The sequence below is a fragment of the Elephantulus edwardii genome, unplaced genomic scaffold, assembly GCF_000299155.1.
Source record: "Elephantulus edwardii isolate Elephantulus edwardi_28Jun2011 unplaced genomic scaffold, EleEdw1.0 scaffold00094, whole genome shotgun sequence".
Taxonomy (NCBI): domain Eukaryota; kingdom Metazoa; phylum Chordata; class Mammalia; order Macroscelidea; family Macroscelididae; genus Elephantulus; species Elephantulus edwardii.
Genome location: NW_006399844.1, coordinates 996,746 through 1,009,691, shown reverse-complemented (window position 1 = coordinate 1,009,691; position 12,946 = coordinate 996,746). Strand labels below are relative to the sequence as shown.

The 12,946-nt window shown below is 42.7% G+C and overlaps 1 protein-coding gene across 1 annotated transcript in view; it reads right to left on the bottom strand.

Annotated features, from left to right (window-relative positions):
• The window catches only part of RFFL (ring finger and FYVE-like domain containing E3 ubiquitin protein ligase), a 109,047-nt gene that overhangs the window by 11,192 nt on the left and 84,909 nt on the right, over positions 1-12,946 (bottom strand). Inside the window, exon 3 of the mRNA XM_006890909.1 lies at positions 3,450-3,860. Coding sequence (XP_006890971.1) covers positions 3,450-3,860 — 411 coding nt within the window. The remainder of the gene's footprint in view (positions 1-3,449; positions 3,861-12,946) is intronic.

The following is a 12,946-nucleotide window of genomic DNA, read 5'->3' as shown; positions in this document are numbered from 1 at the left end:
GAGCTTCACCAACCTGAGCAACGCTTAGAGAGCAGACAGCTTTCCACGGGGTGTCTCCAGTGCTGTTGAAGCATATCATTTGCATAAAAATCAGGGACAGTTTCCAAAGAAATTTTTTTTTCCAGTTGTGCTCTCTCTCTGGTTAATTTGGAGGGGAATAAGGCCAAAGCTGGAAAAGAGAGCAGGATGGAGGTCAGCCATGCCGCAGTGGGCCTGACGTGCCGCTGTGGGCTGTGCCGTAGTGGGCCACTGGCTCTCCTTTTGCTTTCCCCTCGGTACTTCCCGACGGCTTTGACTGTGGATGAGCAGAGGGGCATGTGTGTGCGCGTGTCTGTTCTGTCTGTCTGTCTGTCCGTTTGTGGGTTTGTCAAAGGCAACAAACCACAGTGGGTTTAAGATGCTTGGAACTTCCCAAACTGGCTTTACTTTTACGTTCTTCAGTTCTCAGGGTTAATGCAGTACGTCCACGCCGTTGCTGGGGCTTCTCCCCGGGTGCATGCATTTTCAGTCTATAAATATAGAGAATATATATTGGTTTCTTTGCCCAACTTCTTAGGCAGTAGGTTTCTTAGAGCATGAGACGAAGGGTGCAGACCGTGCGTTCGGGTTTTTTCCTCTCATTTCTTCCTGACACTGCATGTCTTGAAAGCATGCGTATACACAGTTAACCAGAGGTCACGTTCATGGAGAGAAGCAGATTTGTAGATGTACAGCATTGGTTATTGCATTTTTATAGTGTTTCTACCTGGGTCTTCGCTTCTGTCCTGCGAGCCCCAGCCCAGCCCAGCACCCTAGGTTGTGAGTACATCCTTTTTCTTTGTGTATGTGTGTATGATAAAATGGAAAAGTTCTTTTAATGTATAATGATAGGATTCCTAATGTGTGCTGCAGAAATGGCTACAAGCCTGTTTCTTAAAATTCATTCTGCGTAACTTGAAAAAAGCTAGTTTTTAGACAGAAGTACAAATTGGCTTCCATCTTGCAAAAGCAATCTTTCTGACTTCACTCTGTCTGCTCTGTCCCTCCTGAGAGGAAGCCTTACTTGAGTTAAAAAGTCCACACCGAGGAAGCCGCGTGCGACTCCTGCTGTATGTTTTCTTTTCGTTGTTATCGTCGTTACTCAGTAACTTGAAGTTTGTTTATTGTGTTGTAAGACATTGTAGAGTTTATCTCAAATTGTTAAAAATGGTAATGTACAAATGTGAATAGACACTTATCTATAATATGGGTAAGTTTTGTTTCGCCTATAATAGATGTTTATAAACAAGTTGAGGGGACAGTTGGTCTTTTCGTTTCCTTTATCTTTTTATTATTTTTTTTGCTTGCACAAGTTGCACTATTAAAACTGAGATTGTATAATAAACCTGGTCAAAAGCTGCAAGATATCAAAATCTTGTACATGTCAAATAAAAAGTTCTTATACTAAAAAAAAAAAAAAAATAGAAACACAAACTAGATTTCCTGCTGCAAAGCATGCCTGGTCTTTCTAGTCTGTCTGCTGGCTAAATCAATATCCATATCTAGTCCATGATACTGGTTATTCCACATGGCATACAAGGTAAGGGAGAAAGCTATGGCAGAGTAAGAAACCCAAGGAAATTTGCATTCCAGGTTCAGTGCACATGTGGACTCGTCAGGGAACTTAGCCATTCCTGTTTTTTCTGCTTGCAAAATGCAGCTCTCATCAGAAGAGCACATGTGAGCTAACACTAAGGCCCTCTGAAAACCTCAGAGAGAAAGTGCTCAGAGATATCTAGGATCTAGTAGCATGACCTATATAGGTATAATCTGGAAATTTCTGGATAATGATCTTCTTTCATTCAAAATCCCACCTGATGGTTCCTCAAGGAAAAACTGCCTCCTCAAGATCCTCTCATGGCTCCCTCTAAACTGAGAGCTCCAAAGAAGGCAGGAAAGGGAGAAAGCCACAGGGAATGGAAAGCTCTGTGGCATCAGATAGCTAGAGCTAGGAAAGGGCTAACTTCAGCAGAGGTGTAAACCTGCCCAAGCCAACAAAAGAGTTAAATGATTTGACTGCAGTTAAATTATGCTATTGCACTGGCTTTTATGCCTCAGTGCCTGTCAAGAGCTGAATCAGGAGAGCACCGTCCTGCAAAGGAGGTGATCACAAACAAGATGCAGCAGCCATCCACGATGTGTGAGAGCAGGTAACACTAGCTATAGATGAGCTCCAAGGGGCTCCAGCAGGAACTCTACAGCACCACCTTCTATTTCCAGGTCTCACAAGCTGTCCACCTTTGACAGAGTACAGTCTCACCACTTTCCTACCTCTGCCTGTGGTGTGCCATCGAGTCAGAATCAACCCAAATCTGATCCTCTAATGAGTTTTCAGAGGGAGTTTGCCTCCTTCTCTGGTGGAGGCAGCTGGTGGATTTAAATAGAATGCCTTTGGGATTGGAGCGCTAGTGGACAGTATTTGCATTTCCTGTCTCTGAAAGGTTTCCACCTTACACAGATCCCAGCTTTCTCAGGTTTTATTACAAGTGATATCATGCTACTCTGCCTTGTAATTATCCTAACAAGAAAAAGTGGCTGCAGCTACTAACTCCACCTCACTGGTGATGTTCCAAGTATGTCCAGGAACAAGGAGTCGGTGATAAAACTGGATGAGGAAACGAGATCTTCTTGCTCCTAATCCCCTCACTACTGCCCAAACTATATAAATAACAGGGCCATCTGTCAGGCACTGATGTGCAACTATACAACCCCTTACCCCCTACAGAGTGGGTATGCTCACCAGCCTCATAGTTACTTCTGCATCCATCCTCCCTCTCAGAGGTGGGCTTTTGAGGGCAGGGGCAGTGTCTACTCAGCTCTGTATTCCCCAGGCCTGGCTGTTCATCTAATCAATGGGCTCTTACCTCACCAGGCCCCACTGGGATAAGGCTAAAGCAGCTTACAAAAGAATAGTAGGTCAACCAATCTCCCTTCCAAGTGGTGCACAAGAAGAAAAACAGCTCCCCATTCTTGATCAGTGTTTCTCCACTCCTCCGCCCCCTCCACACAATCTTGTCCCCCTCATGTACTTTCTGATGGTTACTAAGGAACTGAGTTCCCTAGCCATCTAAAGAAGGATCCCAGTAAGTAAGTAAACAGAAAGGCAAATATGAGAACTAAATTTACAGAGCTAAAGGTGAGATTTTACAAAATATATCTAAAACTATTATTTAAAAATGTCTGAGATATGTAGTATCAGAAAAAACAGACCAAAAAAAACCCCAAAAACTCAGTACTGTGCATACTACCGCCAAAGAGATTCTAAACATGAATGTGATGTCCAGGAAACATCACCTCTCACATCAGAAGATGGAAAGGTTTCCTGTAAAGAGACACTTATAACCTCCCACCTGACCCCACAATGCAGGCAGCGGAGGAAAAGGAGCCCTCTAACTGACATAGGTTGGCAGAGACTTACGAATGGCCCATACCTGCTGGCTCTCCTGAGCCGGGTCTGGGGGAGCAGAGGTGGCTTGTGCAGGTGGAGAAGGGAGGTTGGGTGAGGTAGGAGGTGCTGTGCTGGTGTGAGGCTGGGACAGGAAGGCCTGCTGCTCGGGGAAGTCCGGAGACAAGGTGGAGGCACGAGTCCTGCCCTCCTGGGAGATTACAGGTTGCTGGCCAAGCACCAAGAACACCAGCTCCTCCTTCTCCCGGCACATTTCAGTAGAGATGTCATGAAGGCTGAGATAGTCCCTTAGGTCCTTCACCTTCATCTTCATGAGCTCTTCCCTCTGAAAGGCAGTGGCTCGGAACCGCTGGCAGAGAAGGCAGAGGCGGGGCCCATTCCCCACTTGGCTGGAACAGGTCATGCAGAAATTTTTCTTACAGTCCAAGCAAGTCTGCTGCTTAAAGCAAAAGGCAGAGGAAAACATGTCAGATTGAGACAGCATGGCACAGCATGGGATGGGCACTTCAGGGCTGCCAAGCCTGGCAAGACGTCCTCCAATCACTCTTCTACCAAGCAAGCTCCTACTACTAAGGCTACAATCAGCAACCACTCAGATTCTAAGGTAAACACAACTCAGAGGTAAAAGACCACTCATTTGCATCTATGTATCCACATGCAGGACTTTTTACACTTATTTCATTTGTGGCTTCATCTTCCCATTTCACTGATGAAGTAACTGAAAATAATAATTGAATATGAGGGAGCTCTGGTGGCCTAGTGGCAAGAAATTTTGCTGCAATCCCAAAGGCATGAGGTTCGAGGCCATCAGTTGCTCTGTGGAGAAGGATGAGCAATCTCCTTCCATGCAATTAATTGCCTCTGAAAACTCGCTGGAGGGTCAGCTCTGGGTCGGATCCAACTCTAAAGGGCACAATAACCAGCATCAGAGTCATAAAGTCACCCTCCCTCACTTCTTTTGAAATCACTTGGGGAAGAGAACTTAGTCTCTTTGACTCAGTTTTCTTATCTGTAAATGAGGATAATAATAGCCTCTATCTCACAGGAGATCATGCCTTTAAGTATATCTGAAACCTAAAAGTACTCTCCAAATATAACTAATAATTCTTTTATCTAAGAACTATTTAGCAAATAAATGAAGGCTTTTGAAGCAGATTAATGAAGAGAGCCAGGATTAACATCTTTCTGCTCTATCATGGTGGGCCAGTTAAATTTAACTCAAACAGTCCGGTGATCTTTCAAAGCTGCAACTGCTGAAGACCTAACAGAGTCGTGGTGCTCTAAGAACGCACACAGGGCCAGCACAGCTGAAATCTACACTCAGTCCTTCATTTGTTTCACCTGTTACTACACCCAAGAGCTACATCAGGAGTCCCCAGGTGGCAAAAGACAAACACTTGGCTACTAAGAGAAAGATCTAATCCATCCAGAAGTGCCTGGGAACAAAGCCCTCGGAGATTCATTTCCCAAAAGTCAGTCATTAAAAAATCCAGTGAAATAGAATTCTACTTTGAAACACATGGGGTCACCAGGAGTCTAATCAACTGGATGGCAAATGGTGTTTTAGTTACATCTACCTGTCATTTGATTCCTATAGCAATCCTGCAAAGTATTAGTGTTCCTCCATATTTTACAAAGCAACCAGGCTTACAGAGATTTAAGTATATCTTCAAGGTCAGACTGGAAGCAGAACTCAGACTCAAAGCTCTGAGCCCAATGCCCATCTTCCCAGTCTTAGTCCACCCTCCAGCAATGCTGAGTCATGGCCTGGCTTTCCCTCCCCAAACTCCCAATTCAGAGCCTGGTGTTGGCTTCCCTGTGATGGGCGCCCACTGAAGAGTAAGAGAAATCAAGCAGTGCACAGACAATATCCAATACAAAAGAGAGCTAGTGGGGCCCTGCGGACATCAGAGTGCCCTCACTATGAAAGTACAGAGTATCTGAGTGGCTAAGTAACACATCTCACATGGAAACTGGCACTGCCTGGCAGCAGCCAGGCAAAGAATCACAGGCAACAGACCCAGGCTCGTTCAACCCACAGGACACACACTTCTTGGCCTCTTTCTCCACAGGCTGAGCAAGCATGGGAACCTCTAGCTGAACTCTGTTCTAGCGAAAGCAGGTCACACACTCAGGAGAGGTGGCTCCCGGGTGCCCCAAAATCATACTGGTGGCTACACTCATTAATCTTCTAAATAAATGTTAAATCTTCTAAATAAATGTTAAAATTTTCATTCTATAGTGACTTACGTATGAACTCAAATAGTTCTGCTCTCTCTTTTCTAAATATAGAAAGCCTAAAAGCTGTTTCCAACTACAAAGAATGCCCGGGAGATTAAGATTCTCATAGTGAAGATCGCAGACACGCTTGCTTGGGGCTGAAGTAAACATCTGCATAGTTGCATGCCATTTCTGTCTTAAGTATCATTCGTGTAGAAATGGGGAAAGGATCTTATTCTAGCCATCCAGTTTTAATGATTAAGCCTTAGAAGGCATTGTAAAGGGACACACATAAGACTCCTTTGTTCTCGACACTGTTAGAGCCAGGTAACACTCAGAGCGCTGCCTAAGTATCCTAAGGATTCGGGTGCCAGAGGTTCAGTCATAGCTAAAGTTTCTCTATTGGGAAATGAAATGTGGTTAGCATGACTGACAGTGAAATGAAGGCAATTCAGTGTCATAAAGCTGTAGGTCATGACAGGGAGCATTACTCAAGTCAATGCAGTCTGACAAGACCCAGCTTGACACAATTATAAAGCCTTGAATTCCTTAATCGGCCAGATTCAAACAACTCTTAGGTTCTTTCTTCAAATGTGTGTGGCTAAAATGTGTGTGGCTCACTGGATGCAAGATGTGAATGCAAAGCTTGCAAGAAGGCTTCTTTGTACACCACGCTCACCGGGAACTCAGAAAATAAACTGGCATCTAAAGCACACCCTAAAGGAGTAGGCAATGCTAGAGGCTAGAATCCTAGTATGCAGAGGAGGGAGAGAGCAAAAAGAAAAGGAAAAAAGACTGCTGACAGTTGTGGGCAGAATGAGCAAAGGAAACACGTACGTACAAATTCTAGCAAATGGTTCAAACCAACCGAATAACAAGATAGCATGAAAGATGAATTAATGGAGGCAATGAGCCTGAAGAAATGCCAAGAATACACTCAAGCATGCAGATCTCCAGGCTGGCCAGGCACCACTCGCTTCCAGAGATGCTATGAATATTCCTTTGCTTGTTCCTTTTTGCCAGTCTGCCCTTCTCATATCCCTCCCCTCACCCTACCTATAGTCCCAGGCACAGCCCAGGCTACTTCTCACCCCACCTGCCCCTCCTCACCCTCTTTTCTACAGGCATTCCTTTCTCCATGCCACTGGGAGGGAAAGGGGCAGTCTCAGAAATGACATGGGTTACAGTCTTTGGCTGGGTAAAGAAACTGGTGTGACATCCTGGAGCATCAAATCCCTTCCCCGTGAAGTCAGAAAGGTGATTGTGAGGTAACATCAAGTCAGCTCTAACTCAGAGTTGACCCTCCCGTGGGTCTCCATAAGCTGTAAATCAAACAGGAGGAGATTATGCATCTTTCTCCCCTGGTATCACAGCTGGATTTGAACCACCAGAGAGGCACTGCCTTTGGATTAGCAGTGCAGTTCCCTACAGACTATGCCACCAGAGTCTCCTGTCCCAACTCACAGCAACCCCAGTATACAACAGAATTATCCAGACAACCTCTCTGATGCTTCAGCCCACTGTGATAGTCAGTGTCAATCTATTTCATTGAGGACCCTCCTCTCCTTCACTGACCTACTTTCCCAAGCATGGAACCTCTTGATAACATGAGTCAAGTACATGAGACAATGTCTGGCTTCACTTCTTCCAATATAGATCTGTTTGTTCTTTTGGCAGTCTATGATATATTCAATACTCTTCTCCAACACAATAAAAAGGCATTCATTTTGTCTTCTATTCAATGAATCGTCCAATTTTCACATGTATATGAAGCAAATTAAAGTACTATGGCAGGTGGGGTATATCTTGGTCTTGAGAGTGACATCCATGCTCTTCAACACTTTAAAGAGGTCCAGGTGTCAGCAGACTTAATACCATAAGATGTTAGATTTCTTGACTACTGCTACCATGTGTGTTGATTGTGAATCCAATAAAAAGAAAATTCTTGACAAATTAAATATTTTCTTTATTTATCATGATCTTGTTTATTGGTCCAGTGGCGAGGAATTCTGTTTTCTTGATGTCCAAGTGTAATCAATCTGTACTGAAAACTGTAGGTTTTTTACCACCTTCAGTAACTGATTAAACTGTAAATGGTTCAAATCTCTTCACCTTCAGCAAGCAAAAGAGATGTGTTATCTGAATACTGAAACTTGTTCAGGAGCCTTTCTTAATCCTGATGCCACATTTTTCTTCATATAGACCAGCTTCTCAAATAATTGCTCAGCATATGGAATAAACAGATATAATGAAAGCATATCATTTTGACACACACCTTTCTTAAACAAACCATCTCCTTGCTCTGCTCCAATCATTGCTTCTTTCCATTTTGAGACAGGATGAGCTACCTCTTCCATGTTTCTAAGCACAACCTCCTCCTCAAATCGGACTAATAAGGCTGGGCTCGAAACTCTCCACAGCTGTCAGGCTGCTGCTGAGACACATGTAGGTATTTCCAAGGTAGGTGGGATATTTGGTTTTGTGGTAAAATTACAGCCTGCCATCTCTCTCAATGACTGGGAACTCTTGAGGGGTCAGAAGCACATATACTTGTTTTACTATAAAGTCCTTAAAGCTATCTGTGCTTTCCACTCAACAAGTTGTTAGAACATACTGACCATAATAAATAAAAAATACAGTAAAATTTGTGTAATCATTTCAATTCAACCACTTTTAGAAAAGACATTTTCAACGCTTGTAACTGCTAAATGTCAAACCTTTAAAATAAGAACACTGATCCACTTAAGCATGAAATGACAAATAGAACATTCTCACATCCTTAATAGTCACAAAATCCACTTCTGTGACACAAGAAAACACTGTACCAATAACCAACTTTTACCACCCAGAAGAGGGCAGCTTCCCCACCACAGAAGTTCCCTGCGCTACAGCAGTTTTCTCATCTCATGTGGATCTGTTATTTGCCTGTATTCCCACCTCACTGCACACCCCCTGTTAAGCAGGGATGGCTTTTTCATCTCTGTGCCTTAAACCAGCCAATGCCTATTATGTTCCAATGATTCAATGACTTGTTTTCCAACTACTAAAAAAGTTCCTTATTTAAATCATCACCATGTTGCACACAAATGTAAAACGTGTCTTCTTCAACTCTACCTTCTTGCACTCTGACTCTTAATCTGTCTTCACTGGGGAGAAAATGGACAAAATGGAAGCAAAATGTGGAACCAAATAGCACTTGGATCAAATTCTGCTCTGCTATTTCTAGGTCTCAGATTTTTCATCTGTAAAATGGGGTGACAACTACAGCTTTAACAGGTGGGGCACAAAGAGTTGCTTGTTAAATGAGTTACATCTACTAGCCCCTCACTACCATTCCAGAGAATACTGGTAACTTCTCAGCATGTACTGGTAATCCCAGGCACTCTATCAAACCACCTTCCTAACGAAGCTAAGTCACCTGTCCACAGCAAGACTGATTACAACATTACTTCATTCATCAAATTTCTGATGGCTCCTCGTTTGCTGGCCACAAACTCTTTACTAGTCAATCAAGACTTTTTACTATCTAATCCTAATTTTCTTTCCACCCTAACTTCCCAAATATCCTGCAAATGGTCAACCATACCAATCATAGTTCTCAAAAACACCTTGCATGTCACAACCTGGTATCTTTGATTCAGCCAATGGTTGGCAAATTAGCATTGGCTCAGTTGTGAGAACTTTTGTTTTCTTATTCATTAGATGTAATCCCTGTGACCAAAGTGTGTCACTATTCCCAGGCCACGCTTCTCTGATAGTTCAAATCCAGCGGCTCTGGGGGAAAAGACGGACAATCTCTTCCCATTGAAACCCACTGGCGAGTCAGCTATGAGGCAGTTTAGACTCAAGAGCAATGAGTTTGAGTTTCAATCCCTACTCAAGGCTGTGCAGTGTTTGCTCTTCAATAGGTACTTTGGCTGCTCTTTATTTTCAACAAGCAAGGTTGTTATCATCTTTATAGTGCAGGGTGTCAATGAGTCTTCCTCCAATCCTGATACCACATTCTATTTCCAGCACAAAGTGTTTTTCCAAGGACTGGACCCTTCTGCCATATTCAAGACATGTGAGATGAAGTTTCATGATCCTTGCCTTCAAGGAGCACCCTGCTTGCACTTCCTCCAACACAGGCTTGTTTGTTCTTTTGGCAGTCCATGGGGTAATTCAGTGATCTTCCAACATCACAGCTCAAAGGCATAGATTCTTCTGTCATCCTTAATCACTGTCCACTTGCATATTCATATGAAGCAACTCCGGCTAAGGGCAAGCGCAGTTTAATCTTTAAACTGACATCCTTGCTGTTTGGCACTTTAAAGCATCCTTGACAGCAGATTTGCCCAATGCAACACATCTTGACTGCTGCTACCACAAATGTTGATTGTCGAGCAACATCAGGGAAATCTTTGACAACTTCAATCTTTTCGCTGCCTACTGGTCCAATAGTGAAGATTTCTGTTTTCTTATGTTGAGGTGTAATCTTTATTAAAGATCTTAGATCTTCTTCAGTAAGTGCTTTCCATTTTCTTTACATTCTGCAAGTTAGGTTGTATCATATGCATAACACAAGTTGCTGATAAGTCTGTCTTCATTCCTGATGCCACATCCTTCTTCAGCTTCATACTCACATCCAAATCCACAGAGCTAAAATGTCTAGCAGCTAGCAGGCTCCAGCCCAGCACTGGGTCCTCTACGTTATCATAAAGCACTGAATTGTTAGCCATAAAGTAATGAAAATACAAATTCTGGTCTACATCTTTTCCAAGTATCCTCACTTTCATTTGTCCATTCATTCTTTTTTTTTAAAAAAAAATGTATTCTCTCCCTACCATGTGTAAGTCACGATTCTAGGCAGTGGGGATAAAGTTAGTATCAACACTGGCAAAGTCTTTGTTCCTGTATGCCAACAAGGAAGACAGACAGCAAACAAGCATATTTATAGCAGGCCATGATGACCATATTAAACAAAAACAAAGCATCTCCCCATTCTCACTTAACCATCATTCTCTTTTTTAAGGGTGGGATTCTCTTTTCTTTCTTTTCTTATTCTCTCTTCCTGTTGAGAATTATCAAGAGTCCTCTGGATAACCTGGCTCCTGCATATTTTCATCAGGTGTCCGTTTTCATCAATATGCCAAACTCCAAGCCCAGATCACCACGAGCCTTTTTCTTTTTTTCTCATTTCCACTCTACATAGTAGAACTGATTTAAAAAAAAAAAATTTCAAAGAAACCTACTTCAAACTCCTGCTGCCTCATTTAAGCAAGGGTCTTTTCTATGCCTTTCTGGCCAATTATCTTGCCACTTCTACCAGCAGCTATTCCTAGCATTTCTCACAGGGTAAAATAGCAAAAACAGCACGGTTTCTGGCTGTCCAAATGACTTCTGATATACATAAGGAATACTTGAAACTACTGCCTTGAATAAACTGAACAATTTCTTTACCTGTAAAACAGGAGTAAATAATAGTGTACTCTACATAGGTTATTATAAAAATTCAATGAGATAACACATGTCAAGTTCAAAGCAGAGTTTCTGACATTTAAGTGCCCAGAAACCTCACTTCCCACCTCCTCTTAGATCTAAACTCCACCCGAGCTTCTCCATCAGTAGGGGCTGAAGCCACGTGGCATTGAGGTCCTTCTTCTCTTTGATGCAGTACAATCTACAGGCTCAGTCTTTCCGTTTAAGAGGCCTTTCCACCCATCCTCAGCCATAGCTCTCTGTTCTCTTAAATGTCTCACTCGCTGAGTTCTCACAGTGACTGGGGCAACCAAGCAAAGCAAACAAGGCTTGGCTATCTGCCTCCTTCACTGCACTACACCATGAGGAAATTGTCGATTTTCTATCATCCTAAAAGTACAGAAAGGTGTGTGGTCTATATTTCAAGATAGAGCAATACAAGCATACTGAGGGTTTTCCAGGGGGAAGGGGTGCTTTGGAGCCATAGATCTAGCGTGTTTTGTGGGTTTTTTTTTAATTATTTTTTGTGCATGTACAGACAAAACAGATCTTAGTAGTACAGGAGGAGATTGTCCCTCCTTCTCCAGCAGAGCATCTGGCAGATTCAAACCACACACCTCTGGGATTACAGTGCAGCTTCTTGCCACTAGGCCACCAGAGCTCGCCATAGATCTAGGTTTGAATATCAGCTCTGTCACATGCTAATATGTGGGTCCTATGAAGCAAAAAAAGAATGAGTGCTTTAATATCTTTTATGCTATTTGTCATGAACTTGATATACATACAGTTTCTTTTTCTAGGTTTAAGGTTTTACGCCTTAGTTCCTTAGACATAAAATGCTGGTTTAGGGAATCTAACAGCTGCATCATCCAGTTATAAAGATTTAAAAAAACCAAAAAACTCTGAAGTGTTCTGAAAAGTCTCTGGCATATAAATGAAAAACTCAATGCCAGAGTCAGTTCCATCTTGTAGTAATCTCCCATCAAGGCTGTAAATTGCAACCAGAGGAAACTGCTCATTTTTCTCCCACAGAGACACTGATTCAAACCACTGAGATACACAGCATAACTTGCTACAGACTTGCCACCAGAGCTCCCTCCTTGGATATAGGAGATGCTTAAAAACACTAGTTCCTCTCAAATACCCTTTGCTGTTGTCGTTGCTAGGTGCTGTCAAGTTGAATAGTGACCTTATAAAGAAGAGATTTGTCCTATCCTCTGCCATCCTTATCATCTGACACATTTGAGTCCACTGAGGGCTTCCTCTCTTTTGCTGACCCTCGACCTTTGTAAGCATGACGTCTTTCTCCAAGGAATAGCCTCTCCTAGCAACATGCCCAAGTATGTGAGACAAAGCTTTGTCATTTTCGCCTCTAAGGAGCACTCTGCTGTACTCTATCCAAGACATATCTGTTCTTTTGGTAGTCCATGGGAGATTCAGGGTCCAACATCAAAACTCAAAGGCATCAATTCTCTGTCATTCTAATTCAGTGTCCAGCTCTCAAATGGATAGCAAATGACTGAAAAGATAGCAAATGACCTGAATCAAGAGTACCTTCATCTTCAAATTGACACCTCTGCTCCTCAGTAATTTGTAGGATTTTCCCAATTCAATAGATCTCCTGATCTATTGACTTCTCGTACCAAGGATGCTAACTGTAGATTTATATAAGATGAAATCACTGACAATTTAAATCTTTTTTTCTATCAATCATGATGTTGCTTTATCAGTCCAATGGTGAGGATTGTTGTCTTCTTGATACTGAGATGCAATCCATATTGAATGCTGTAGGCTTTGATCTTCTGTAACAAGTGTTTCAAGTCCTCATCACTTTCAGCAAGCAAG